This window comes from Pungitius pungitius, chromosome 1 (assembly GCF_949316345.1).
Source record: "Pungitius pungitius chromosome 1, fPunPun2.1, whole genome shotgun sequence".
In the NCBI taxonomy this organism is placed as follows: domain Eukaryota; kingdom Metazoa; phylum Chordata; class Actinopteri; order Perciformes; family Gasterosteidae; genus Pungitius; species Pungitius pungitius.
In genome coordinates, this window is record NC_084900.1 from 31,762,521 (window position 1) to 31,788,338 (window position 25,818).

The window sequence follows — 25,818 nt, forward strand, 5'->3', positions numbered from 1 at the left end:
ACGATTTTGTCTCTAAATGTTTGAAAAAGTGACATGTGAATATTGTCCTGCTTTTTTTATTCATATAACGCTAAATGTATGAAAACTGCGCAGGATTTTAGAACAGGCAATATTTTACAAACGGCGCCCCATACATGTACAGCTATGTTTCTACGCACAGTAGAACTCAATTACGGAGTCTGACCACATTCATATGAAGTATATGGCTTATATTTTTATTTTACATCCAGTAATTTCTAGTTTAATTAGCAGCCACTTTTGTAGTTCATCACTATTTCGGATACTTAACCAGTGTGTTTTTTCTAGATTACTTTTAAAATTAGTTTGATGTTGCATTCTTTTGTTGTTGTATTGGTAGTTTAGTAAGTTTGAACCATAGATGGTTGCTAGGTAACGAGAACGATCTGTGCCCACTTCTTTTCTTCTCGTACATGCTTCTTCTCGGTGACTTCAATTGACACTTAAAATGACATATTTGAATACATATCTATGCTGATAGCATTAAACAAGTGTAGATTAAAACATTTCATGATGATAAAAAAGTTTTCAATAAGGAAACATTTAATATAAAGCCTTTAGCTGACACAGCGACTCAAAGCTCGTTAAAGACAACATTTTGTCTGTTACTGTAATTTCATTTTTAAACAGAAGACGGTTTGACAAGCGAGGCTCTGAAGCAACAGAAACATTTATTTTACAACAGTGTTTCATTGACTTAGTTTACTCACACATCGGCCTGACAGACACAAACATTGTCCATGCTAAGAACAGAAGACCTCTAAGTCCCTATGTACTGTGTGTATATACATCAGCTCTGTCCTATTGCCACTTCATGTCAAAATAGATCACATCTAGAATTCTATACATCCCCTTGGCAAAACAACTGGTTGTTAATACATCATTAAAATCATAATAAAATACATAAAACAATGCTTTAATATCAGCTGTATTAACTTCAACAGTTCTTGTTATTTATTTTGACATGTTTTAGATCCAACGATGGAGGTTTTTGGACTCCAGGTTAATGTATTTCAGGCTTTATCCTGCACACACTCAGACACTGTTGCATGTTTGGTCAATAGTTGGAAAAATTACAAAAAAGTAAAAGGAGGGATTTTAACAATGGGGCATTTCAGTGAACACACGACATGAAGCACAAAACTAATCAAGTTGAACTTGATTGAATCAAGTTTAATCAAGCACCTTCGAATTTCATAACAACTATAAAAAGGTTTCTAAAAACAAGGAAAATCAGATTTAAGCAGCCTGATCATAACTAAGATTTCAGTGAACTTTGCTGAACACAATTTAAATTTGCCATTTCATTTTGGAAGATAATTATAGATTAGAGTTTTTTCATTAGCTCATATTGCACTGTCTCATGATATGTATAAATACATAATGAACAAAGTGTTAGATTGAGAAATTAAAGGAAATATATTGAATAAATTAGCCTGGCTGACTCAATTACAACATAAATCAAAACTGTTGACACCAACAACCACAGTGTTCCTATATTTCATCATCTAGTAAAGGTGGAGTGCTACTTGTGTGTGACGAATCAAGGAAAGCTACAAAAGAATAAGTGTTATTCTGGAAAATTAGATACTACATAAGCATCCTGCTTATGGTTAACTGCTCTTCATTTGCTAAGAGGATGAAATAATCTATTTTTGCCACATCAACAAATAAGACTTTTGATATCAATATCCTCCCTTCATTAACAACCTACATGAAAAAAGAAAAATCAATTCTACAGAGACAAAAAGAAGAAGAGAAAAAAATTGTTCGACTTGAAAGAAGTTCAGTGACGTAAAACCTAAACATACACTTTAAAACGACATATACAGCATTTTTACTTTCTCACAAAAAAATGAAAACCTAAAAATACACAAAAAGTGGGTTCAATCAGTTTACACATGTATGTTCATCCAGATGACAACAGCAGGTAACTAATGTACAATATTGTGGTGTCTCTTCTAATAACACTGGCTCCCTCAGCACATACTGTACACAGCTTCCAAAAGTCAGTCCTTTGTGTGCGGAAGTGAGATTGGATCAAGATACATGAAGGGAGAAGTGAGGGAGAAGAGGAGGAAGAGGACCATGGCGACTCTACAACGGAGTGACGTCACTAAGTAGTACTGCCACTACTGAGAAACTAAAGCAACATGATAATCTTTCTCGTTGATTCCAAGTAAGCAAACTGTTTCAATTGTGTGACGGCACCCAATGCCAGTGAGTGACAGCTGTGTAAGTGAGAGCCCCCCCCCCCCCCCCCCCCCCCCAACACACACACACACACACACACACACACACACACACACACACACACACACACACACACACACACACACACACACACACAGGGAGGGGCTCCGACAGAACTAACCTGATCAAAGCCATAAGCAGAAACACTTTGGTCTTACAATAAAGTTGTTCTATAGACTACGAGTGACAATGTTTTGACCTCATCGGCTATTCGGCCCTTTCAAGTTGTAAATGAAGAGGGACAGGATCACTGCAACTGGTGCAGCGCCCCCCCCCCCCCCAACGAGCTAAAAGGAGACGGCTTGTTTCCACGAGCACTTTCTGAGTAGATGAAGAAGAAAATCTATATGTTTTAGACACCAATGGTAAAAAAAAAAATGTTTTCCTTGAACGCATTGCATAAATTTCCACAAGTATGTGAGATGACAATTAGTTACTCCAGAGTCAGATATAGTCCAAAACAGAGCGGTACCGAATTCTGTTTCTACTATAAGCTCTTGTCATTTTTATATATCCTTAGCTCCTGTGGTCGCCCCCTCTCCCTGTCCCTCAAAGCTGAGATGGGAACGAAGGAAGTCCCTGTCGGAAGTTTGCATCACAACCTTTGGGCCGCCGTAGCTGATATGAGCGGAGGACAAAATGTACGTCCCGCAGATTGCATGTGTAGGTCCCCCGCGCTTTGGCATCGCTCACAGCCCGACACACATGCACTGTGGTACGGAAGAAAATAGACGTAATGCATTTGAATAAACATTTGGTGGTCTTACTCTTGGATATAGATTTAAAACAAGAAACAAAGCACGTCCTGTGTAGACACGCCCGAAAAAGCCTTATTGTGAAAAGTCACTGCATAATGTAAGTGTTTAATATTTGGCCGGCTTCCTCCTTAACTCAAACTAGATTAGCTAGATCTTAGTTGCCACATGGAAAACGCCTGACTTGAGTTTGCAGACAGACATCATTTATAAGCTTAATCCCCTTTTTTCTTAACGTAATTTTTGCAATGTAAAGTAAATCAGTCCTCTCCTTCTCCTCCAGCTCGCAACGAATTAAGTCAATGTGTCCCTATGTCTAGCCTACTAATGTGAACTATGAGCTCTTCTGTTACTCTGGAAAATCACGAAGAAATACATTAACAATGAATCCAAAATTCAGATTATTTTAATTTTTTGGCTTGCTTTATTTTCCCCCCCTTTTCCCTTCACTTCACTTGAAAATGTAAAATAAACGTGAATCAAAGGTAAATGTTTTGGTTGGCTGACAGTGAGAGATGCTATCTAGTATTTGCTGGTGTGTGTGTGTTTGTCTTATGGATTAATGCTATAGCCGTGGTTGTCGGGCTCGCGCTGTGCGTGTGTCTGTGTCTAGTATGCATCGGTTCTGTAGCTTTGGTGGGCATCAGAGGTGAGCTGGGTGTTTTCTGTGGCTGAGGATGGCTGCATCACAATGGGCTCACCACCATCTGGGGAGGACACACACACACACACACACACACACACACACACACACACACACACACACATACATTAGAACACATGCTAACCAAAAGTATCAATGCAACAAAAACAAACAAAATTGCCCCAAGTTCACGTCATTTTATTTTGTGTTCCTTGCACTTGCATGCTGCAATTCAGAAGAACAAGTATACTAAGATTACACATTGCATTGGAATAGGTTGACTTGTTTACAAAAGGCAGTCATCAACCGTCATGTCATAATTAACTAGAAAAGTACACAAATACTCTTAATTTAAATCAGTAATGTGTAATGTAAGGATTAGGCCAACCCAAATGCCAGAATATGCAGATTTTCTCTGATGCATATATTTGTAAATCTGTCCTGCTTTTGTCTTTCAAAAAAGAAAAACAAGGAAAAAGCTTTGTCTCTCAGATCTAAATGTTTGGTCCCCGGGAGAAAAAGAAATTTCACTTTTGGAATGACTTTTATTTCATAACATTTTCAACATTATTTTCCCATTTTTTTAACCAAATATTCACTTTTAATCACTTTTTTTCCCATTACATTTTTAGTCAAATATATTTTGACTAATTATTTAACTTATTATTTTCCCACATTCTGTAACTTTTATAATTATATTAAGTAAAAAAGAGCTTGAGCTCAACACTTCCTGGTTATTTTATACTTTGATGTTTACGTATTATTAGACGTATTATTGGGTTAAAGTGTTGCATATTTCATGGTCTAATTAAGACATAGACCTTCATAATATACATATATCGTTGATAAGGGCTGTGTTTCTCTTTGGTATCCGCCCTCACCTCTTTCGTCAGCGGTCATCTGGGCCTCCAGGTCCTCGGGGGAGACGTAGAACTCCGGCTCCTGGTCCATGGGCGGCCGAGGTTTACATTTACCGCAGCAACAGTTACAGCAACAGCACAGGCAACAGCAGCAGTAGCAGCCCGTGGATAGGCAGCAGAAGACGAACAATGCCTGTGGGAGGAAGAGGGGAGAGGGAGACTTTAACAACTGAGCCCATGAAGGCAGAGCAGAGGAGAGCCACGACTATCGCTGAATCCTCATCATACCCTGGAGCAGGGCTGGGCGGTACACTGGTAAGAAGATCTCCTCACGGTACGTACCGTTCATACCGGTGTTACGCCATAACAACTGACGTTGCTCTTCAGCAGGCGGCAGAATTTACTTTTACACGTCATCACAGATGGAGCTACTTGTTGTCTTACGTGTGTTGAGATTCATGGTTATAAGTTTATAACAACTAACAATAACCCACAACAACACAACAGCTTGTGACACATAAACAATTTGTAACACTAATAATTGTACATTTATAAAAATGACCCCTCTGAACTGCATGCTGGGTACAGCTCACAACAAGAAGTAACTAACTCGAGCTGTGTCTGTTTGGAGGGTTTTTGGTTTTGGAGAATCTGAGTTAGCAGCTACAACAAGCTAACAAGCTAACAAGCTAACAAGCGAACACACTAACTCACCGGCCAGTTTCGAGCGAGTTGGGGTGTTGACAGGTTGAAATAATGTATTCTCAAAATGTGTCCATCTTAAAACAGGCGAAAGCCAGGTTTGTGCAGTGAAAAGCATCTGCTTTCTATGTCCTGTAGCGCTACATAGTTATTTAGCCTTGTTTATTTTAGAAGCGTGCAGAGAAATCAACTTGTATCATAGCTTAATCTCCTCCATAGACAATATATTTTTTAGTTCTACACACTTCTGTGAGTGAAAGGATCATTTTGATACCGATTCCCCCGTCATTGTCATAAGTTCATATAAGGAAATACGTAAATATACCAGTACTTGGAAGGCCAACATCCCTCTGAGTTCCATTAAAGTTGACCCTACCTTCGCCCACCAGCTGGACAGAACAAAGTAGGTGTTGACGTTCTCCTCTCCAAACTGCTCCGCCACGTAGAGCCCCAGCGAGCCGTATTTGTCGTAGATGTTCTTCTTGGTGCCATCGCTGAGGATTGAGTGGGCGTTGTTAATTTCCTTAAACTTCTCAGCTGCATCTGGGTTGTCCGGGTTCTTGTCAGGGTGAAACTTCAATGCTAGTTTCCTGTGAAATAAAATAATTAAAAGAAAGGTAATTGTATTTAATCAAACATTTGTAAAGAACACAAGTAATTAAGTCTCAGAATAGGTCTATCACACCAAAAAATTGTGACTGCGGTCGAATCCCTTTTTCTCATTGAAAAATGCTTTCGAGTCAAAAATGTGTTGAGGGTTTTCCTAAGAAAGTTCCACTCACTTATACTGGGCTGTTTATGGGACGTTATTCACATCATTGTTGGTTATCTTCATAGGATGGAGCCCCGAAAGTAAATCTTATATTCTTCTTTTAACCGCTCTATATGACTTGCAGTCAACTATCTCGGGAGCATATCAAGATTCTGAAAGCATCATTAAAAGCCACCTGGATCTTTTTCGTTTTTTGCCTTTCTACACCTGGACCACAAGAGGGCCGTATTGAGTGTATAGTAGCAGGCTCTAAAGGGAGCTTCCCTGTGCTTGGTATCAGGCCTTTGGTCCCCTCTAGTGGTGCTGCAAACAATATCAAAGATGGAGCACGTGGCTGTTGCATTACTGCAGTCCTGTCATAAAGTGAAGGCAGCGGGTTTACGCCTACCTGTAAGATTTCTTGATGTCGTCCGTCGTTGCAGACTTATCAACTCCCAGCACGGCGTACAGCGAATCTCCTGATGTGGAGAGCGATCTCTGCCTCTGCTGCTCCATGGCGTCCCTCGCTCGTTCCTTCTCTCACACGCGCTCTCGCTCCCTCAGCCGCTCACCTGTCGGGCAGGAACAAAAACAAGAGTCGACAAGAGGACAAAGTGGTTGGTAAACCTATCAACTGCTCATATTTCCGGACTCTCATCAGGATCCTGGCAGCGCTGTTTTGGATGTGACGCAGCTTCTGGATGTTCTGGTCAGTGATTTCGGTGAAGAGGGAATTACAGTAGTCTTGTGGAGATGAAGACGTAAACGAGCTTCTCTGCATCTGAAAGGGCTAAAGTGGGCCAGAGATTGGAGAGTTTTTTGTGATAATACAAAGGAGATTTGGCAGAGTGAGAGACGGATGTCAGAGAGCAAATGTTGTTGGACCTTGGATTTGAAAAAGTAAATGAAGAGAGCTGTTTAGAGTTGTCACGTCTTTGTGGATTAGGCTGCAATAAGACTGGGAGTGAGCATCTTAAAGAGAGTTGGAGTAGGCCCTTTGATGCTCACAGAAAGCCTGTTTGTGGACAGTGAGTGTCTGCAGCGTTGTTCCAGGACACAACCAGCTGTTTTTATTTTGTGCAGCTCATGTGTGAACCAGGGAGAGGGGCGGGACAAATGTTGAAATGAGGTGTTTCTCACTGGGACATTTATAGAGAAGACACGCTGGCTTTATCCAGGAGGAAGATTTTTTTTTAGAGGATGTCATGTTTCATGAAAAAAAACACAACCAGAACACACTAAATAAATTAGCAGCAGGTGATAATTGAAAGCCAAGAGAAAGACTTATCCTTTCATACCGATTGCTTAGGCTGCATATTCGCCCCCGTTATAACGGCAGGGGAAACACAGCTTTTTTTAAGGGTGATATAGGGTGTTATAAACTTCCACAGATACATGTTTTGTTGGACAACTTCAATGGAAACTTAAAAAGGACTTTGGAAAATAGTCATTTTTGTTGTTGTGATTTTGTATTGTGATTTATCAATTCAAATTTCTTGTTCTGGAATATACGTGCATTTGTGCTAAATCAATTGGTGAACGCTTGATGCAGTGCATGTAAATAGTTGAAGGAGATCAGCAGTCAGGAGGACACGATAAAGAAGCACAGCTAATCCACACACTGTGGTCTACACGGCTTATGTACAGCAGGCTAATTAGATTCAACCACACCACTACAAGCAGGAAGGGACAAATACACTACGAATATTTGTTTGCAAATGTTCATGTTTTGTACAAAAGCTGCCAAAAAGAGCCTCGAAGTTTTCAATTGATGAGGGAAATCTGTCCCTCGACCTGTGAACTGAGCAGAAACGGAGCACTGACCCGGTGCGACAGCAGGTGTGTGGGGGCGAGCAGGCTTAGAGACCACATAAGCCTTTTCAGCTACACACATTCACTTGGACTAGTATGGCAGACTTAAATGTAAAGGAAAGTAAGCTGCGTGGACTCGTCAACACCAGACTGGGAGCTTTCTGGTGAGCAGTTATCGCGTATCGGCTCGATGCGGTCACGAGGACACGCACTCGCATTCACAGCTGGTTTTTCTGTATGATATTTAGTAAATGGAATTAAACACGCACTGGAACGACCCCTTTAACATTGGAAGTGAAGTATATTTTGGGGTGTGTGTGCGCTTTTAGGGTTAGAATTTGATTGACATGGCTACTTTTATTGATGCTGCATATTAGTTAGTTCTTTGCCAGGACTCATTGATTCCTCTTCGTTGTTAAAAACCCTGCAATTATTATAGCAACCCCTGTATAGAAATTTAGGACTGGATTCAAAATGTATTAATGGTAAAATAAACGTTATGTTCTTGAGAAACAGTTTTACAGTGTTAAACAGCAAAGGAGGGGGGATGCTTCCTCTTACCAAGGAGCTAATTTTACAAGAATTTGCTGAATTTTTAGATTTAAGAAATTTGAAAATAAATTTCAAAAGAGGACATGTTAAATATATTATCAAAGATCTTATTAGTAGGTTAGCCATTCATTTCGGTAACGCCCTTTAAAAAGGCACCAGATGGCAGCTGTGTGGCAACCACACAAAAGCTCGACAACGCTACCGTGGTAACAAGACATCGATTTAACACTTTCCTAAGCCCCTCCCACTGCTGTTCCTCTGATTTGGGGAATCGGCCCATTCACAGGAACAAACAGACTGGAGAGATTAGCCACACGATGTGACCAGGGGGAACCATATGGCCTGTGTTTTAGAGGGTGTGTGTGTGTGTGTACACACAGTGTTTTTCCACAGCTGAGTCTCACTTTTCTGGATGTCATTTATTGAAGGACTTTTTGTGAGTGTGTAACACGTATAAATGCATATACTGCACATTCTGCATGCAGTTTCATTTAATAATCAGGTTGCTTTCCTTCGATATAAACTAACAAAAACTATGATAATTCTTTTATGTAGCTTCTCACCAGCCAAATGCAGTAAAATAAATAAATATATTAGCCAACCGACCAACAAGAAGTATGTATAAGATCTTCTATCCCAATTATAATTCATAAAAATTCCGTACAACAGCCTCGCGAGTGTCACTGCATGTGCTCAGAACCAGAGAGAAAAAAACAGCGCTGCGAGCATCAGCCCAGATGTTAAAGGCTGTGCAGCTTAGATTCGGCTTCCTATGCAGTGTTTATCACTCTTGGCTTCACAGCTGTACACCACACAAAGCCTCTCACGTGAGGAACAGCAGAAGGAAGAACCCAAAGTGAAATGTGTCAAAAGGCGATGATGCAACAACTCATGTAATCTAGTATTCAGCAGCGCCAGGCTTCTGGTTCTGAGGGGTGAATTGGGCAATGCGGTTTGAAGATTTTTAGGATAAGTCTGCGGCAAAAGAAAAGTAGCGTGCCTTCGGGCTGACCATTTTGTAAAGATCATTTTCAATGCTAAAGTGCGCCACAGTTCGCACATATAAACAATTGAATCTGCAAATATCTTCAAGAGGCAAGAGACAATCCCAAATATGACAGAAGCTAAACTGAATCATAAAAACAACGATTGCACCGTGGCCCCTTTTATAACAGGAATAACACGGCTCTAACAAATTTTAAATTAGTTTAATTCACTCAATTCAATGTAGGCCTCAGTCATTTGTAGGTACAGACAAAATGATGTATTGGATCTCATTTCATTTTCAACAGCCAGCTGTTTGGAGAATAGCTGGACAAGAGAAAAAGCAGCATCTGTGCTGTTCATGTCACGAGTCCTGCTTTAGTTGATTTCACAATTCTCTGTGAAGTATAGCGAGAGATGTGTTTGACATACTGAAATGAAAAAAACTAAAAAAAAACTGTTGTAATGATGTTGCAATGCTGAAAACAAACATAAACATAAAAAGGACTCTCTAGCTTTCGTATTTCGCCTTCATACTCAACACAACAATTGCATGCTTTGAAAGCCATCAAGTCCTTCACGTCTTCACCATGTGGATGTAGTCACCATGATATCTTTGTGGCACGTTATGGAGAAGCGATTATGTTTTAGGGGGTTATAATCCCCAGCTATAGAGCCCTTCTGTCTAAACAGTTGAAAGTGTTTGATCGAAAAACTACATGATGTGCTACGGTTATTGTTTTCTATATGGTTTAGACAACTATATTCCTGTTTATCGGGCAAAAAAAGACATTTAAAATGTCAATTTGGGCTGTAGGAAATTAACACAAGCAATTTTAACTATTTCCTCACGTACACAACAAGGACTCCATTATTTGAGAAAATAATCTCAGAATGAATCGATAATAGAAATAATGGTGATTTGTCAAAATTTGATCAAAATAAAAAAAGATGCTTCGATGCAAAATAAAAAAAGATGCTTCATTCTCACAGTATTTGTAGTGTGCAACTTATTCATTGAGATCAGGTGCCGCACACACAAGCCATTCCAGCCTGAAAATCAATAGACGTAATGAAACCTCGATGCTCCAACTGACACAGTAAACACAGCTGCCACACACATGCAAAAAGGGCACAAATGCACTGTACGTGAAAATAAAAAGGATTTAAATCTTTTCCCTTTTTTTCCCTCCTCTTTGCTTTTGTTCCCATGAGAGATCAACATTTGAAATCACTGTCGCCCTGGCAGCTGGAAAAATAACTAAGCCCCTTATATGAGTGTCTTCTTCTTGTAGCGCCTGAAGAACCATCACAATAAATGGTAACACGAGACAATGAGATTAAAAGCAGCCGCACAGGCTCTTCTGTATCAGCTGAAAGCAAAACACACACTTATTTCTACAATGGTCATGAACAGCACAGCTGCTGGTTGACTGAACCGTGTTGTGGCGCGTTTGTAGTAAAAACATTCCACATGACAACGATAACCGGGACTACAAAATACATGGGAATCATTTGCATTTGATTTGAATGAATACTTTCAGTCATTCAAGACATTCTCACAAGTTCTGTACAAAGCACCTACTGCACGGGGATCAACTGACAAAGCCTCTTAGTTCAGTAACTAAACATCTCCAAAAGCTAATTACAGATTCATTTGATTCATACGAATGCACATGAACCCACCCTCCACGCGCTGCTTTGCCAACAGCCTGTGTGTCTTGGCCTCGGGGTGCAATGACGCGTAACGAGCGAGTGCAGCTCGTCAGCTGATGTCCGATCGGCTGTACATCAGCAGTTGTGCTTGAGCTCTGTCAATGATCACGCTCATGCTGACAGCGCAGGAGAAAACATTGAAGTGATGATTGCGCTGAGGTACACCCAGCAAACGCTTTATTATGCACGTACACTCTGTAGAGCGGTCCAACAGAGTTTAGTTGCCAGGCAACAGCTACGGTTCATGTGAACTCCCTGTGAGGTGATTACCTCCACATAAAGTCATTTATTATAGACGTATTCCTTGACAGCAACAAGGAATATATAAAAGACGGTTGTGATGTCACAAAACTGCCATTGGTGCTAAGCGGTATAGTTGACCGAATAAACTCATTATAGTATATTATGCCTTTATAAATCTGGATTTTTGGAGACCCACAACATGGGATATAATTACATTGAGAAAGAAACATAATAGTCTTTTCTTTTTTAAATATATTTTTCACTAAAAGTTGAAACAGCCTATTCTCCAAATTGATAAATTAAATAAATATTTGGATGTTGTAATTTCAACAACATGGTCAGGATAAATATCTCAATCTGCTGGGAAGATCTGTGAAGGGAAATTGTATTGGAAAACAACCACATAGCAAAATACGTGGTTGCCTTCGGGCAAAAGCACAAAAGTATGTCGGCTCAGCTGTAACTGTGAAGCCAACACTTCTAAAAATAATGTTCCATAGAGTCCCAAAAATAATGGTGTTATGACATAATTAAAACGTTTGCTGGGAAACTTTTGCATTATTATGCACTATTTGGGAAGTAAGTACTAATCCACCAGAGCAAAAACAAACAGCGAGGAGGTCAGCGTGATGAAGATGGAACGACAGAGGTAGACGGGGGTGGAGGGTGGAGTCAGGCACACAGAGATGGAGAGTGACAGGAGGAAAGAAAGGATCGGTTCAGGTGAGAAGGAGGAGGACACTACGTGGGAAGCAACCCCAAGAAGGGAAGCGAATGTGATTATTTGACAACCTCATGGGACTTTCGATCACAGGACTGTGACACCATCCTGTCGAGGACACGGTCATCCTACCAACACTCATGACCTGACACCCTTAGCACAATCTCCCATTTAGAAAAGCTATGTGCTTTTTCATTTAGGAGAAAAGTGGGTTTCCAGAGCTTTACAAGTTTGAACTTCAAAAGGTTAGTTGAAAGCGAGATTGGCTTTTAAGTTAAGCTCAACGACTCATTTTCCTGTATGTAATGCAACAATAAAATGGGTCTAAAAAAACTAATACTAATACCTGTACATTTTAGTGATTTATAAACTTATTCTGATGAATATTAGGGGTAATATCATGAATAACAACTATTTTGCGAATAATTCTTAACTTTAAGTCACCACCACTGAGCTGAAAGCGCTGGTGTTCAGGTTATGACATGTATTAAGCCACTAAGGCCCTTTGCATTTAGACAGAACCAAGTACAGCAAGGAAGTAATTCACTATACAACACAAATATATGCAGGGCTCATATCTCTCTGATAAGTAATAATGAAGCAAGTGGTTGTGTAGAGCTCAGTTCATGCAGTAGCTCCTAGAATACCGTTTTAAATAAAACGTCGGACTGAATACGAACCCTGTCAGCCTTCTATGTGGGGGATACAAATATCACCAAAGTAGGAATCCCAGCTGGGGGATAATTTTAGGTTTTCAAGTGTCACAAGCAGTGACGCTCACAAGAAACCATCACACTGCACCACACAGCCAATCCCAGTGACTCAAGTAAAGAAATATCACAATGAGTGAGGGAAATCCTTATCAAACACAGAACAGAAACAAGTGTATGTTATGTAAAATGGTTGACAGTTGTCAAAAAGAAAAATGTACACTATTGTTGCGGTGATGAAAGCAAAAAGCTTCTTAAAATGTGAGGACAAATGCATGAAGATGTCACTGTGGGTCATGGGAAAGCATGTTGTGACTCAGGAGATAGATAGGGTCATCCACTAATCAAATTATTACCGGCTCCTTTAGTCTCCATGTTTGAATGTCCCTGGGAAAAACACTGCAAGCCTTGCCATGGATGCCCAATATCAGACAAAAAGTCAACTTGTTAAGCCCCAAAACCATCCTCAGTTACATTGGGGGATTACATTTTATCTACAGGAGATCAAAGGCCATGACAACATATTTTGAGCGGGTGTTGTAGGAGTGGAGAGGAGTGAGTTAAAAATGGTTGTCATGGTTGCCATTAGTCCTCCTCCTTTCAGGGCACCGCTGACAGCGCTTGTCAGTAGCTTGACAATGTCGTGACGTTTGCTCCCAGTGTGTAGACTCAGTGTGGCAGCAGTGATAATCTCTCCCACTGCGCTTCTGCTGGTTTTTCCTTCTCTAGGTGTAACTTTATTTGAAACTGTTTAAATGAGTCACTCGGGCAGTGTCCACACTGAAATCAATCAAAAACAATTACGCCTTAACATCAAACTGTACACAGATCAGCAGGCAAACAGGTTGTTCAAGTAATAACTTTACATCAAATAAGTGTATTTTCCTGGTACAATAAGCTAATCAAGCTTTTCCTTTATCATATGCACTTTAGATGAATATATCAATTCCATTGGATAAATATGTTATAGTTAAGAAACGCCACTCAAATGGATTGTTACAGTTAAAGTGATATGATGCCTGACACAAAACAAAAACAACCATGACCGCAGGCCTTAGTTAATGTATAATTACAACATAATACGTATAACATCACAAACGCTGTTAATGACAAAACCAAAGTGGCTGACCAGACCCCCAACTGCAACGATAGATAAACATACATGCCGCGTGCACGCACCCACGCAGTCAGCCGCTCTGTGGTACCACCTGCCACTCCACATACACATCACGGGGACAAGATATTTCAGATCGGGTCAGAAGCAAAGCAACGAGCACCGTCCTGTGCAGAACAACCCAATGGCAGCAATGTTGACTTCTTCACTGGACATGTCTTAAACGGCTTGGCTGTGTATATTGACATCCGCTGTCAACTTCCAAGTGGAAGCTGCACCCGTCTCTCGCTCTCTCTCTCCAATATTACCAAAGACAGGCGAGATCACAAATACATTAGCGCCTCACTTGGCAACAGACTGCAAATCCGGATTTATCCCGTGTGTCTTTCTCACAGTCATTCTCAAGACTGATTAACGTTGACGCTAAATCTGTGGCGTTAGTACCCACAATAGGCGATATAAATCGATTACAAGCCAAACAGCGCCCGCCCGCGCCCTCGGTTACTGTGTGTTGGTTCGTGACTGGCAAAGCGAGCAAGACAATAACGGTCGGCTTGGGAATAAAAAGCCTGTGGTTAAAGCGGATAATCTCCAGGCGCCGCATCAAACGGACTCACGCAGCATCCATGTTGGTTACGATAGCCAGCGCTGGGCGATATGCCTGCTTTGAGGAACCCCGCTAGCACTGAGCGCTAGCTCGCTAACTAATCCAAGGGCAGCGGACCTGACTAGTGTTAGCCCGCTAGCTCACTGTGAGCGTTCCTTACCTTGTTTCGGTGGGGCTTCTGCTTGTCTTTAGATTGAGCGTTAACGTTAACTCTATTTATATTATACTCTCATTCCAGTTGTGGGTTGCTTTCCGCCGCTGAAACCATTCAAACAGCCGGTGGAACAGCCACAGAGCTAACGGCTACACCAGGAAGGAAGAAACTGTCAGTCGTAGCTGAGCGGAGCGCAGAAACCCTCCCACCGGATCCCCCGCCCTCTCGTCCAAAGCGCGCTCGCGGTGAGGTGGGCGCGCTCACGACAAGACAGGAAGTCAGGACTGTTGTACGTTGAGGACGTTAGAGCATCTTTGCTAGTAGCAACCCAGGAAGAAAAAGTTTATGAACTCTGCCAACACAACTTCAGGTATTTGAACACGATCCGTTTGTAAACGTCACCTTTAAATGTGGTTGGTCCTGTGCTAAATTGGCAGTTGTTAAAAAAAATGAAGGACTTTTACTCGTTGGATACGTTTAGACATATGGCCTTTGTTGCTCATGGGTTTAGCTAAGTCATGGGCTAACGCTAGCATTAATATCCGGCATGACAAAGCCAGAACTGCGCATAGCTAACATCTTCTGGCTAACTGCTACTTTCTTTTAGCTTCGCTAAGAAAAGTATATCTGACTAAAACGAACTGCTCAAAACTCCCGAAACAGTTAGATTTTACCACCAAACTATTGTTACGATGCATTATCAAGTACACAGTGCCGTAACGTTACGAACATTACACGAAATAGATTTCAATCTAACGTTACAACCTAACGTCACAATTGACTTTAGTATAAAAGGAGCAATTCCTCTGTGCAAACTGTTATGTTGACTGCTACAAGTAACGTTAACTAACTTTAAGTCTAAAGTCCTGCATTGCGTAAGAACCACTTACAAAAAAGTAATTTACAAAACGCGCTAATTTATGTTCATGTCCAAAACTATAAGAAATGACTGCGTGAAGTGACGTTACAATAAAGTGCTCCAATTGATTTCTCCTCTTCATAGTTTTGTTACTCATACCAGCAGTTCACAGTCATGTCATGGCACAGTGAAATTTTAGCTAAGCTATGGCGTCGCTAACCTGACCCTCTTTTCTTTTCCCACTGCATCCAGGCTTATTTACCAACAGATCTTAAGATGTCGTCGGGTGCTCTCTTTCCAAGCCTGGTGAGCGGCTCCAGGGGAAGCACCAGCAAATATTTGGTGGAGTTTCGTGCCGGGAAAATGACCTTGAAGGGAAACGTAGTGACACCAGACAAGCGCAAGGGCTCTGTATACATCCAACAGTCCGACGACTCCCTGATTCACTTCTGCTGGAAGGATAGGACATCTGGAAATGTTGACGATGTGAGTAACAGCCTACTATTACTGTGTGACATTTTCTAGTTGTTGGCAAAAAAAAATTGTTGTCCTCATCAGGGACGTTTGTTACATCCTCTGATTTTAAAACTATTATTAAATATCTAGTTTTTATATTTGAATAAATTGTAATTTGCAGTCAGTCAACAGTGCCTCATGCAGTTGTTCCAAATATTGGGGATTTAAACATGGGCCTTTGTGGTACTGGTAGGGTCTCTTCTCTCATTTTCTGTCATCTTACATTTGTGACCTATTGAGCTTGGTATATCAATGTCGAAATGTAAAAACACCATAAAGATAACAAAAAAGTTTGTTTTATTATAGACCACATTTTTTAACTGGTTTCGGGTACTATGTTACGGGTACTAAACCTTTGCTCAGCCAATTTATTCCCATAGCACTAGAAAGCAGGATTGATTGGCATTTTGTTAACTTTTCTTATTCAAGCTCTAACTGCAAATACCTAGTCATTCGTAATTCAGGTGGGAATGATTTTTGTCTGTCATATTGCCCATTTCTATTCATTCTTTATTTGTACATACAAGCCCTTTATAAACAAGCATGCCTACACATTGCATCCTTATTTAGCTGGACTTCCACACAGCAAACAAGGTGGCCGTATCTTTTCTTTCAGCAGTTTGGTTGATGTTAATTTGTTGTGGCAGAGCGTTTCTTCTGCCGCTCTCTCTTTAATGTTTTTTGTTGTGGCTTTCCTTTACCAGGACCTGATCATCTTCCCTGATGACTGTGAGTTCAAGAAGGTGAGCCAGTGCACTACCGGACGTGTCTTTGTGCTGAAGTTCAAGGCTGGATCTAAGAGACTGTTCTTCTGGATGCAGGTGAGAGGAGGAGACCCCTCATCTTCTTTCTAAAGGGAGGAGAAATGGAGACTGTCTTTTGTGAATGAATGACTTCGGTGTCTATTTATGTGCAGGCAAATGGATGGTCAATAGAAGGAAACTGAGTGGAAAGATTGGTCAATAGAAGGAAACTGAGTGGAAAGTGAAGTGGCAGGCAATACGAGTGAGGAGCAGAGAAGTGAGATTATTATATATATGATTATGGGGTGCATGTGGCTGTAATAAGTAAATTAGTCAGTCAGCCACACATGTTTTTCCTGGATTTGTTTTTGTCCTTTTTATAATCCTGTGTTTAAAAAGATTTACTCATTTGTTATATTTTGTCCATTAGTTTTAAGTGATGTTGTTTATAGTAAAGTCATTTGATTTACCATTTTCTTATGAAACAGACAGTAAAGTTAGTTAAATTCAATCATCATTTCGGTTTTGTGAAATTGGTCCTTCTTCATCACACAGGAATAATTGACGGATCGTTTGGGATTGAATGGAACCAGTTTAGTTTGTGGAGAATTCAACTGTGGATTTCAATCAATTCCTGCTTGCATTATTTCCATCAGGAGCCAAAGACTGACAAAGATGATGAGTACTGTCGTAAGGTGAATGAGTACCTGAACAACCCTCCCATTCCTGGAGCGGCAGGAAGCGGAGGCGGCAGCGGGCACGAACTCTCTGCACTCGCAGGAGAGGGAGGCCTGCAAAACCTGCTGGGAAATATGAGCCACAACCAACTGATGCAGCTGATCGGACCAACCGGACTGGGAGGACTGGGTAGGTCGCACTGACTAAATTCTTTAGATATTTACAAGTCTTGAGACTCGTAAAACTAGGGAAACTAGCCTGAACATGGTAACGAAGAAGTGTGTAGTGTAGATATGTTATTTAGTGGTTTCAAATTCAAATAGGACATCACTTTGGACTCTTTTTGATTTCTTCGTGTTTGTTTAAGGAGGTTTGGGAGCTCTAGCAGGACCAGGACTTGCCAACCTGCTGGGCAGTGGAGGACCTGCCACAAGCAGCTCCTCATCCAGGTAACACTGAACACTGATGTAGAACCGGTTATGTGTAAAAAAAAAAAAAATATATGAGGAATTACTTTTGAATATTTATACTATTCGGTCTTAGCTCTCGTAGCCAGTCGGCAGCCGCAACTCCATCATCCGGTGGAGCCCCCCGACTGAGTTCCTCTCAGGCCCCCACCACCCCTGTGACTCCTGCTGCCACAGCTGTTACCCCTTCTAGTGTTGCTCCTTCCACACCAGGTACATGAAGTACTGTCATTATTGTGCCAATTAAGAAAGAGAAACAAGCAGTGTGCCCCTTTTTGATTTTTAACTAGTTTTCTCCGTCTCCTCTGCAGCTTCAGCTCAGACCCCACTGGCCCCAGCTTCTGTTGGAAGCCCCGGCTCCCACCAGCCAATCCAGCTCAGTGACCTTCAGAGCATCCTCGCCACCATGAATGTCCCAGCAGCGTCGGCTGCTCAGGGCGCAGCGGGTGAGTGTTATCAAACCCACCGATCAGATTATTTGATGCGTTTGAGTTACCATGCGAGAAAATATAAAGAGTAGATTGGCAGATATCCATCAGCAGTAAATCTTTATTTCACACAAGAATGTAACTTATTAATGAGCAGTTCCCGGCTGTTTCACCACTGTTGAGTGCAAGAGGATGAAATGTGGGGTAAGGATGACTGACAGTGCTCCTCTCCTGTCCTCTAGTGGACTTAGCAAGCATTTGCACCCCGGAGATGATGGCTCCCATCCTCACCAACGCTGAGGTCCAGCAGAGGCTCCTGCCATTTCTCCCCAGTGGAGAAAGTTTACTGCAGAGTGCCAATGAGATCCAGAACACAATCAACTCACCTCAGTTCCAACAGGTAAGAGGAACACAGAAATTCCTGTCGAGAAGTGTATTGAAGGAAATAATGGACCTACATTACAGCTGTAAGGCTTTCAAATACTGAGCGTGTAGCACTGTAGTCTTCCAGTTTGGATTTCATAACCTTAAATGACATATTTTGACTCGCTGTACCCGATTTGAGCTCATCAAGTGTGAGTAGGCTTTGAGCTTGTTTAAGTACTGCAGCATGACATAAGACAGTGAATGAACCCCATGGGCTGTTTCCTTCCTTCCTGCAGTCGATGAGTATGTTCAGCAGTGCCTTGGCCTCCGGCCAGCTCGGCCCTCTCATGAGTCAGTTTGGTCTTCCGGCAGAAGCCGTGGACGCTGCCAACCGAGGAGGTGAGACGTGTGCAATACCAGATGGACTGGGAACATATGCTATTGCCTATTTTTTTTAAAACTTACACATGTATTCTTGTGTCTTCCTGTCAGATGTTGAGGCTTTTGCCAAAGCCATGCAGGACAGTAAAGCGAAAAAAGACGACGAGGACATGAGTCTGGATTAGAGCTCACTCTGCCAAGCCGGAGATCCTCTTGTTCCAGCACAGCAGTTGGGCCAGTTTTCCCTGTAACTACTAAGCCCAAAGTTAGATTTTTGTTTTTCTTCTTTTGTTAGCCTGACTGAGTGCAGAGGCTGTCAGGCTCTTTTGTGATTCACTCTTAATAAAACATGATTGGCATCCACAACTTGCCTCCAGTCGTATCTTTTTGCACAGGGGGGAAAAGAAAACACTAAAGAGTGTAATTTGTAAAAAGATTTTATTTAAACACATTTAGAAACATGGGGTCTGGGAGTGATAGCTTATTCTTTGTGAATTTCTTTTTAAAAGTGGTTAGATTACATACAAGATTTCACACACATGTTTGGTACATGTTTACAATTATGATGGAATAGAGATGGGAAATGTTCCCTGAGTCAGCACACGAGCTGGCAGATGGGGTGGTTGTTAGTTATCTTCATATAGGAATTAATTCCAGTAAATTTGGGTTTTATTACCCGGAATGACTGACGTCAGATACATTACGCCTTTCTGATTGGGATATTGACATGTGCACCCTTCTAGTGGTGGTTGACCTGAAAGCTGCAATATTAAAATGGATTGTGAGGCAAAGAAGGCAGCGATCGTCTACCTAAATGGTTATAATTGCGTTTTGGATTTTCACTGAGACTCTTAATGATCCCAAAATGTCCAGTCATAGTGCCAGTTCCAGGGGACATTGCTCATACATACGGGTTCACAGTGTACCGACTCTTAACATTTTGCTAGAGATGCACAATACACAGCTGCATGTATTTCTAACTATTTATAATGCAGTGTTTCACCTAGGTTTACAACCTCGGGGGGGGGAGGTAGTTATCTCTGTCCGATGGTGTCGAGGCGAATCGGCCCTACTGCTGCTAAGCAAATGTTTTGATTTTTTTAAATTCCAGACTTTTTCAGGGTGGCGCTAATTTAATGGTAGGGGAAACACTGGATTCAGGAAATGAATCTTGCACCTTTTGCTTCCAAAAGCCAGGCAATTAAAGCGCTGATGTTCGCTCCCTTGTATCAGTGCATCTCTGCGGCGGCAGTCGTTATAGCACCCTCTAGCACAAAGACAAACCAGTAATATTGCAACAACAAACTGTAAAATAGAAAATATACATTTTTCTGAAAATAGAAAATAAATATTAATATATATTTTAAATTAGCTACAGTAACATGACACCCACCACCAGTAATTTGCAGTCGGGTATGTGAGGATAAGATTGAGTGTGTGTTGGGTTTACATGTGAGGGCAGCCCTGCGTCCCCACGGCTCCGTGCACAGCGAGGGGCTTGGACAACATGGCGGGTCGGCGGTTGATCGTCACTGCGCGGACGCAGCCGTGAAAGACCGGCAAACCTGCAGGTAGACCCGGGACGGTGACGCCGTCTGAGAGGGGGGGGCAGAGAGGGAAGAACATGCTCAACAGAAATCTAGAATTTCCTCTCTCAGCAAATCACATGTCCACGTCCGTCCAAAGTGTCATCACCTCAAGGATGCACGATTTGAGTGACGTTTCTAGAACATTGCGATTATACGTTTTTCAATAGTTTAATACTCGATTTATCAAGAACGCTTTCTAATATCTTAGTAATGTAAATAACAATACATGCTGTTTGTATTGTGATGTTACATGTATTGTCTGAGATGTGTAGCACTTTGGAAAACATTCCCCTTATAATAATGTATGAAGTCTTGAATAAGAAAAAAGTTAAAATATTGCGAAATTATGGGTATATGATCCAAATGAATAGAAATTATATCAGATGGTGGTTCTTTGTGGAAAAACAGCTTCGGGGCAAAGACTATGGGCTGTACTCCTGTACGGGGTGAATGTGGACTCACCGGGTACCCCTCCAAGGTAAACGGTCTCTTTGGACCCCGCAGACCGGCTCTGTTTGGGGCCGACGCTGTGCTGCGTATCTCCATCCACATGGAGCTGCAGGACATTGTTCTTCTTCACCACTGGAGACGACAAAACATCACCATCATCATCATCTCGGGTACAATGGGGCAACAACACGGTGACGTGCAATTCGTTGACGTAAACTCACCTGTGATCGTGTGCCAGCGGCCATTACATAGAGGTTCCTCAGGAGTGAAGGAGGTAGAGAATTCACCTTTACCGCTGTTAAACGAAACCGTCACCTACACACACACACACACACACAATTCAGTTCATTTCACAATGCAGTACAATAATAATTATTTTAAAAATTTCCTCCACAATTTGAAACCAATAGTCTCCAGCTGTTGTTCTCTCACCTCTCCCTGGTTGAGGACCAAACTCAGGCGCTGGTCAGGTGATGTCCCAGCATGAAACAGCAGCCCAGAGTCCAAGACGGGCCGAACCTCCAACTGGATTTCCAGATCCCGACCCAAAACTAAGGACTCATCTGCAGGGGGGAGAAAAAAAAGCGCCTTAAATCAGGACACATCGTGACCCAGACGAGGAGACGCGTCGTGAATGAACACTGAAGAAGATTGCATATGAATACCTATCGCCATGTGTCCTCCCTGGCCAGAGAAATATGCTCCGGGCTGCAGAGGACTCTGGAAGCAGGGGACCGTCCCCTGGCTGTGAGCGGGGCTCCCTGGACGGGCTTCGTTCAGCGTCAGGTCCCTGACACAACCGGCGAAGCCACTAGAGCCTGGAGCCTGGAGTTTAACCAAAAAAAACAACACAGGCAGAAACTCATGAAGGAAAGATATGTGGTGACGCTCAGCGTTGCAATGTAGTTCTGTCTTCTATTATAGTTTTACTAATACCATTATTTAATTCCTCCATTACTCTGTATTTAAATCTTTTACTATGCAGTTATTTGATTAGAAATGAATCTCTGATGTTTTCCAACCACGTCTTATTTCTATTATTTAGCTATAATCCAATTGTTCCGATGGATATGACATCCAGCAGTGTAGCTGACTGGCGAGTGTAGTCTGTGGTGTGGGTGTCTTACCCTCAGCGAGGGCGGGACTCCTCCGACATATAAAGAAAGCCCAGACAGACGAGTCCCGTCTCCTCCGGGGATTCTCTTTGACTGGGCGTCGATACCATCCAGTATGAGGCTGATCTTCTCTCCTTGGCGCTTTATAAACACCTGAAGGGACAAAGACGGAGCGGATGAGATAGTCAGGGGGATCAGACACAGGATTGTGGGATGAAATATTGTCGCTCGCTAGGTCACGTGACCGTGCCTGTAACCTCACCCTGTGCCACTGGTTGTCGTTGTACTTCTTGCGGCTCCGCAGGCTGACCTTCCTCTTCCCTCCGTCCAGCAAGAGCAACAGGTGGCCGCCTGACACGCTGAGTGACATCACAGCCGCGCCGCGCGGTCCGCCGGCTGCGTACAGCACCGAGCCATCAGAGGAGTTGATCCTCACCGCCATGGAGATTTGAGGCCTTGGGGGGGGGGGGGGGATAAGGGGTGAGACAGAGAGCATGACAACATGGAACCTAAAACGGCCGGTAAAGCCGCCGTGTTTGAGATAATTCCCCCATTTCAACAGCCTTGGCAAACTGGACGGGATGAGTTCTCCCAACAGTGTGTTCCCACTCACATTGAACTGAGCGAGCCGGCCTGCAGGGTGTATCTCTGGTAGCTGTGTGTGGAGCCGCTGAAGTGCGTCGCTCCGGCATCCCGGTCCGTCCGCTCGCCCCGACAGGACGCCCTGGTGTTACGGCTCCGAGCCCCAGAGGGCTTCTTGTTCTTTCCCTGTAGAAGAGAGAGAGAGAGAGAGAGAGAGAGAGAGAGTTTTTACACATATATTTGTTGTTTGTACGCAAGAAAAGCAGAGATTGCTGTGTGTGTGTGTGTGTGTGTACCTTGGATTTGTTGCTGTTTTTGGGCCGGGCAGCGACGATCTGCTGAGGTTTTTTGGCAGCAGGACAGGCGAGAGGAACGTTGACGTTTTCTTTCACCTTGAGCAGGTTCAATACCATCTGAGCACCCTTTTCACTAAAGACAAGAGTCACGTGCACAAACTACAGATGAGGCTGAGTTGCAATACAAGCATGTGTGGTAACAATTCATCATGCAGGACACACACAAACCATTATCCATAATGTTAATGATTTGAATATCAATCAGGTAAAATGACAAACATATATGTATATCATGTACATTTAAGGCTCTGGGTCTTGAGTTAAAGGACACTTATCAAGCTACAAAAGGTTCTTTGTTAAAACAGGAACCCTTACTCTCGTCCATGTTTTTTTTTATCATTTAAAGCTCAACGAGGGTCACGAACGCTAAGCTAACCCCAGATTTGACCCCACCGTGCTTTATTAATTATTGTACACCTGGATGTGTGTTCACCATCTGGCACCTTGTTTTTTTATGCGTTTACAGACGTTGACGGCCAGAAATGTACATTGAAATAAGAAAAAAAAACACACCGAGACACTGTAGCGCACTTTTAGTTGGTCCTAACTGGGGTTGTTTTTGTATCAGTCTCCACGTGGTTTTTTTCACCCTGCCATCACTTCTCACCTCCTGATGAAAACATTGCTGACACATCCTGTGAGATTGGCGAGGCTCTGGTCGGGCATTCCTCCCAGGAAGGTGCTTCCCTCCGTGGTCGTGACACTAGGCCCCCCGCTCTCCACCGTGCCCTCCTTGGCCTTCTCCAGCACGTCATCCACATACAGACGCATCCTAAGGCAGGGTGAGCAATGCCGCACTCAGCACAATGGCAACAGTTCACGCTTCATATGTCTTCTTAGCTTGATGTGGCCTAACACAGGGTTACAGAGTCAGCCTACCCGTTGATGTTGTTGTAGAGAGCAATGTAGTGGCTGTTGTCATCGTTGTACGTCTTTTGCGTTTTAATCTCACGGTCGCCAGCTCTCACTATGACCCGGCCCTCCTGCAATAGCACCTGACACACTCCGTCCTTTACACACACACACACACACACAAAAAAGAATACAATATTTGAGAAGATGAAAATGAAGAATTCCAATGCAGGTGAAAGGCAAACATCAGTAAAGATCATTTTTTTAAAGTAATGACTGATTTAAGATAGCAGTAAATAAGAGACAGAGGAAACAGGTGTAGGTTGGTTACTCGTCAGACCTGATCGTGGTGGTAGAACATGAGTCCCTCCTTCTGCCCGGTCCTGAAGCCGAAGCTGGAGTAGAAGTTATTTCCAAGAGTGGGAACGTTGGACAGGGACAAGTCCAGGTAGCTCTGACCAGAGAAATAAGCCCCCCGAGCAACCTTCATGAACACACACACACACACACACACACACACACACACACACACACACACACACACACACACACACACACACACACACAGAAGGTCAAGACAATTCCTGATTCAGCACAAAGGCTGAATTACAGAGAAAACACATATTTGTGGAAATTCACATCTATGTGATAATAATGGTTTAAGGGTTGCAATAATATCCGGTAAGAAATAGTTACACCTTTGCACTCTTTTACAGGTTCAGGGATTCAAATTTAATTTGGTGGGTTATTTAATAAAGTCATTTTTTTCAATTTTGGATTATAAACTTATTATGAAACACGTTTGTTCACCACTGGTGTAATTATTTACAAACTGCCATGCATTTCAGGTTCAATAAATGGTTGAACACAAAGTGGCAGCACTGACTGACTAATAACACTGAATGCCATTAAATGTACTCCTCCTTAAATGATGGGCTGCGTTTTCTTACCAACAGGTCACTGTCGCAGCCAAAACTGACTCCGGAGTTCTTCATCCTCTTCAGGTCGATGTGAGAAGTCTGGGCCTTCACATTCCTGAAACAGCCCTTCACAGCACCCCGATTTGAAAACACAGTCTTCAACCTGAAAACACACAGAGACAGAATGAAACGACCTGACCGAAGTAAAGCTGAATGTTTAGGACAATGTAGGGGGGGTAGAATCACTCCTCCAAATCCCCTTGGAACTGTTATGGGCTTATATCATTGTCATATATGCATTCACCTGATCAATTTATGTCAACGCAAGCCAAATTTGTTTTGTTGAAGCCCACTTTAATGAATCAGAAATTTTCCTCATGGGTCTCTTCTTTTATTCAAATACATCTAAAATGAAAAAAAGCTTTCCGGAGGCCTTGAGAGGCAAGCAGGATTAGATTATTTCCGTTAATCGATTATCTGTCAAAAATGAAATAGAAATTAAAATAGCTTTCTATTGTTCACGACTTAACAGTTTAAAATAAGCTGTGCTTGTTGTATTACTGGCCTCTCAAATGACATACATTTATTAACAGCTAAGGCTGTGGTTAGTTTTGTAAATATTTGCTCATAAACTGAGGGCAACATAAAGTATCATCAAGCAACTCCCCCTTTAGGGGATATGAATATCTGCAACAAAACCCATGGCAATCGGTGCACTATTCATTTGTGAAAACTGCTCACTTCTCAGGCATCATCTGCTCCGGTACTCCTCCGAGGTAGTAGCTGCTGCCGAACTCAGGGATGCTCTCTGCGAACTTGTGGGTGTAGAGGCCAACGCGGTTGTTTCTCACCACCATAAGGTTCGTACTTCGCATGATGATGATCTCCAGCTATGCAATTAAAAACAATCGGGCACACGTC

The 25,818-nt window shown here is 42.3% G+C and overlaps 3 protein-coding genes across 5 annotated transcripts in view; 1 reads left to right on the forward strand and 2 right to left on the reverse strand.

Moving 5' to 3' along the window:
- Positions 1-3,459: 3,459 nt before the first annotated feature.
- dnajc5ab (DnaJ (Hsp40) homolog, subfamily C, member 5ab) lies at positions 3,460-14,776 on the reverse strand. Its single transcript, XM_037477779.2, has 5 exons — positions 14,602-14,776; positions 6,392-6,554; positions 5,608-5,821; positions 4,551-4,722; positions 3,460-3,733 (listed from the first exon to the last, which is right to left on the reverse strand). The coding sequence occupies exons 2-5, from the start codon at positions 6,496-6,498 to the stop codon at positions 3,636-3,638; spliced, it is 591 nt and encodes a 196-aa protein (XP_037333676.1). The 5' UTR covers positions 6,499-6,554; positions 14,602-14,776; the 3' UTR covers positions 3,460-3,635.
- Positions 14,777-14,815: 39 nt separating this feature from the next.
- adrm1 (ADRM1 26S proteasome ubiquitin receptor) lies at positions 14,816-19,399 on the forward strand. 2 transcript variants are annotated; one of them, XM_037477777.2, is made up of 10 exons: positions 14,816-14,965; positions 15,707-15,940; positions 16,675-16,791; positions 17,370-17,580; positions 17,759-17,840; positions 17,935-18,071; positions 18,170-18,304; positions 18,529-18,686; positions 18,949-19,051; positions 19,145-19,399. In XM_037477777.2, exons 2-10 carry the CDS (start codon positions 15,731-15,733, stop codon positions 19,216-19,218), a joined length of 1,227 nt encoding a protein of 408 aa, XP_037333674.2. In that variant the 5' UTR covers positions 14,816-14,965; positions 15,707-15,730; the 3' UTR covers positions 19,219-19,399. The 2 variants fall into 2 exon arrangements, with proteins under 2 accessions (XP_037333674.2, XP_037333675.2); XM_037477778.2 differs by having other exon boundaries at positions 17,762-17,840.
- A 57-nt stretch (positions 19,400-19,456) lies between these two features.
- The window catches only part of lama5 (laminin, alpha 5), a 63,392-nt gene continuing 57,030 nt past the window's right edge, over positions 19,457-25,818 (reverse strand). For both annotated transcript variants that reach the window (XM_037477775.2, XM_037477774.2), the window contains exons 67-80: positions 25,639-25,787; positions 24,928-25,060; positions 24,318-24,461; positions 24,005-24,135; positions 23,733-23,897; positions 23,066-23,198; positions 22,801-22,955; positions 22,450-22,642; positions 22,200-22,340; positions 21,738-21,897; positions 21,505-21,635; positions 21,294-21,387; positions 21,085-21,204; positions 19,457-20,628 (exon numbers count right to left, since the gene is read on the reverse strand). In XM_037477775.2, coding sequence (XP_037333672.2) covers positions 20,480-20,628; positions 21,085-21,204; positions 21,294-21,387; positions 21,505-21,635; positions 21,738-21,897; positions 22,200-22,340; positions 22,450-22,642; positions 22,801-22,955; positions 23,066-23,198; positions 23,733-23,897; positions 24,005-24,135; positions 24,318-24,461; positions 24,928-25,060; positions 25,639-25,787 — 1,998 coding nt within the window. In that variant the 3' untranslated portion in view covers positions 19,457-20,479. The remainder of the gene's footprint in view (positions 20,629-21,084; positions 21,205-21,293; positions 21,388-21,504; positions 21,636-21,737; positions 21,898-22,199; positions 22,341-22,449; positions 22,643-22,800; positions 22,956-23,065; positions 23,199-23,732; positions 23,898-24,004; positions 24,136-24,317; positions 24,462-24,927; positions 25,061-25,638; positions 25,788-25,818) is intronic.

Coding starts and splice junctions, on each gene's coding strand:
- dnajc5ab (XM_037477779.2), bottom strand. CDS start 6,498: ATGGAGCAGCAGAGGCAGAGATCGCTCTCCACATCAGGAGATTCGCTG. Junction 4,723..5,607: donor TGTCCAGCTGGTGGGCGAAG/GTAGGGTCAACT, acceptor TTCCTCCCACAG/GCATTGTTCGTCTTCTGCTG. Junction 3,734..4,550: donor GATGACCGCTGACGAAAGAG/GTGAGGGCGGAT, acceptor TGTCCTCCCCAG/ATGGTGGTGAGCCCATTGTG.
- adrm1 (XM_037477777.2), top strand. CDS start 15,731: ATGTCGTCGGGTGCTCTCTTTCCAAGCCTGGTGAGCGGCTCCAGGGGA. Junction 17,581..17,758: donor AACCGGACTGGGAGGACTGG/GTAGGTCGCACT, acceptor TGTTTGTTTAAG/GAGGTTTGGGAGCTCTAGCA. Junction 17,841..17,934: donor ACAAGCAGCTCCTCATCCAG/GTAACACTGAAC, acceptor ATTCGGTCTTAG/CTCTCGTAGCCAGTCGGCAG.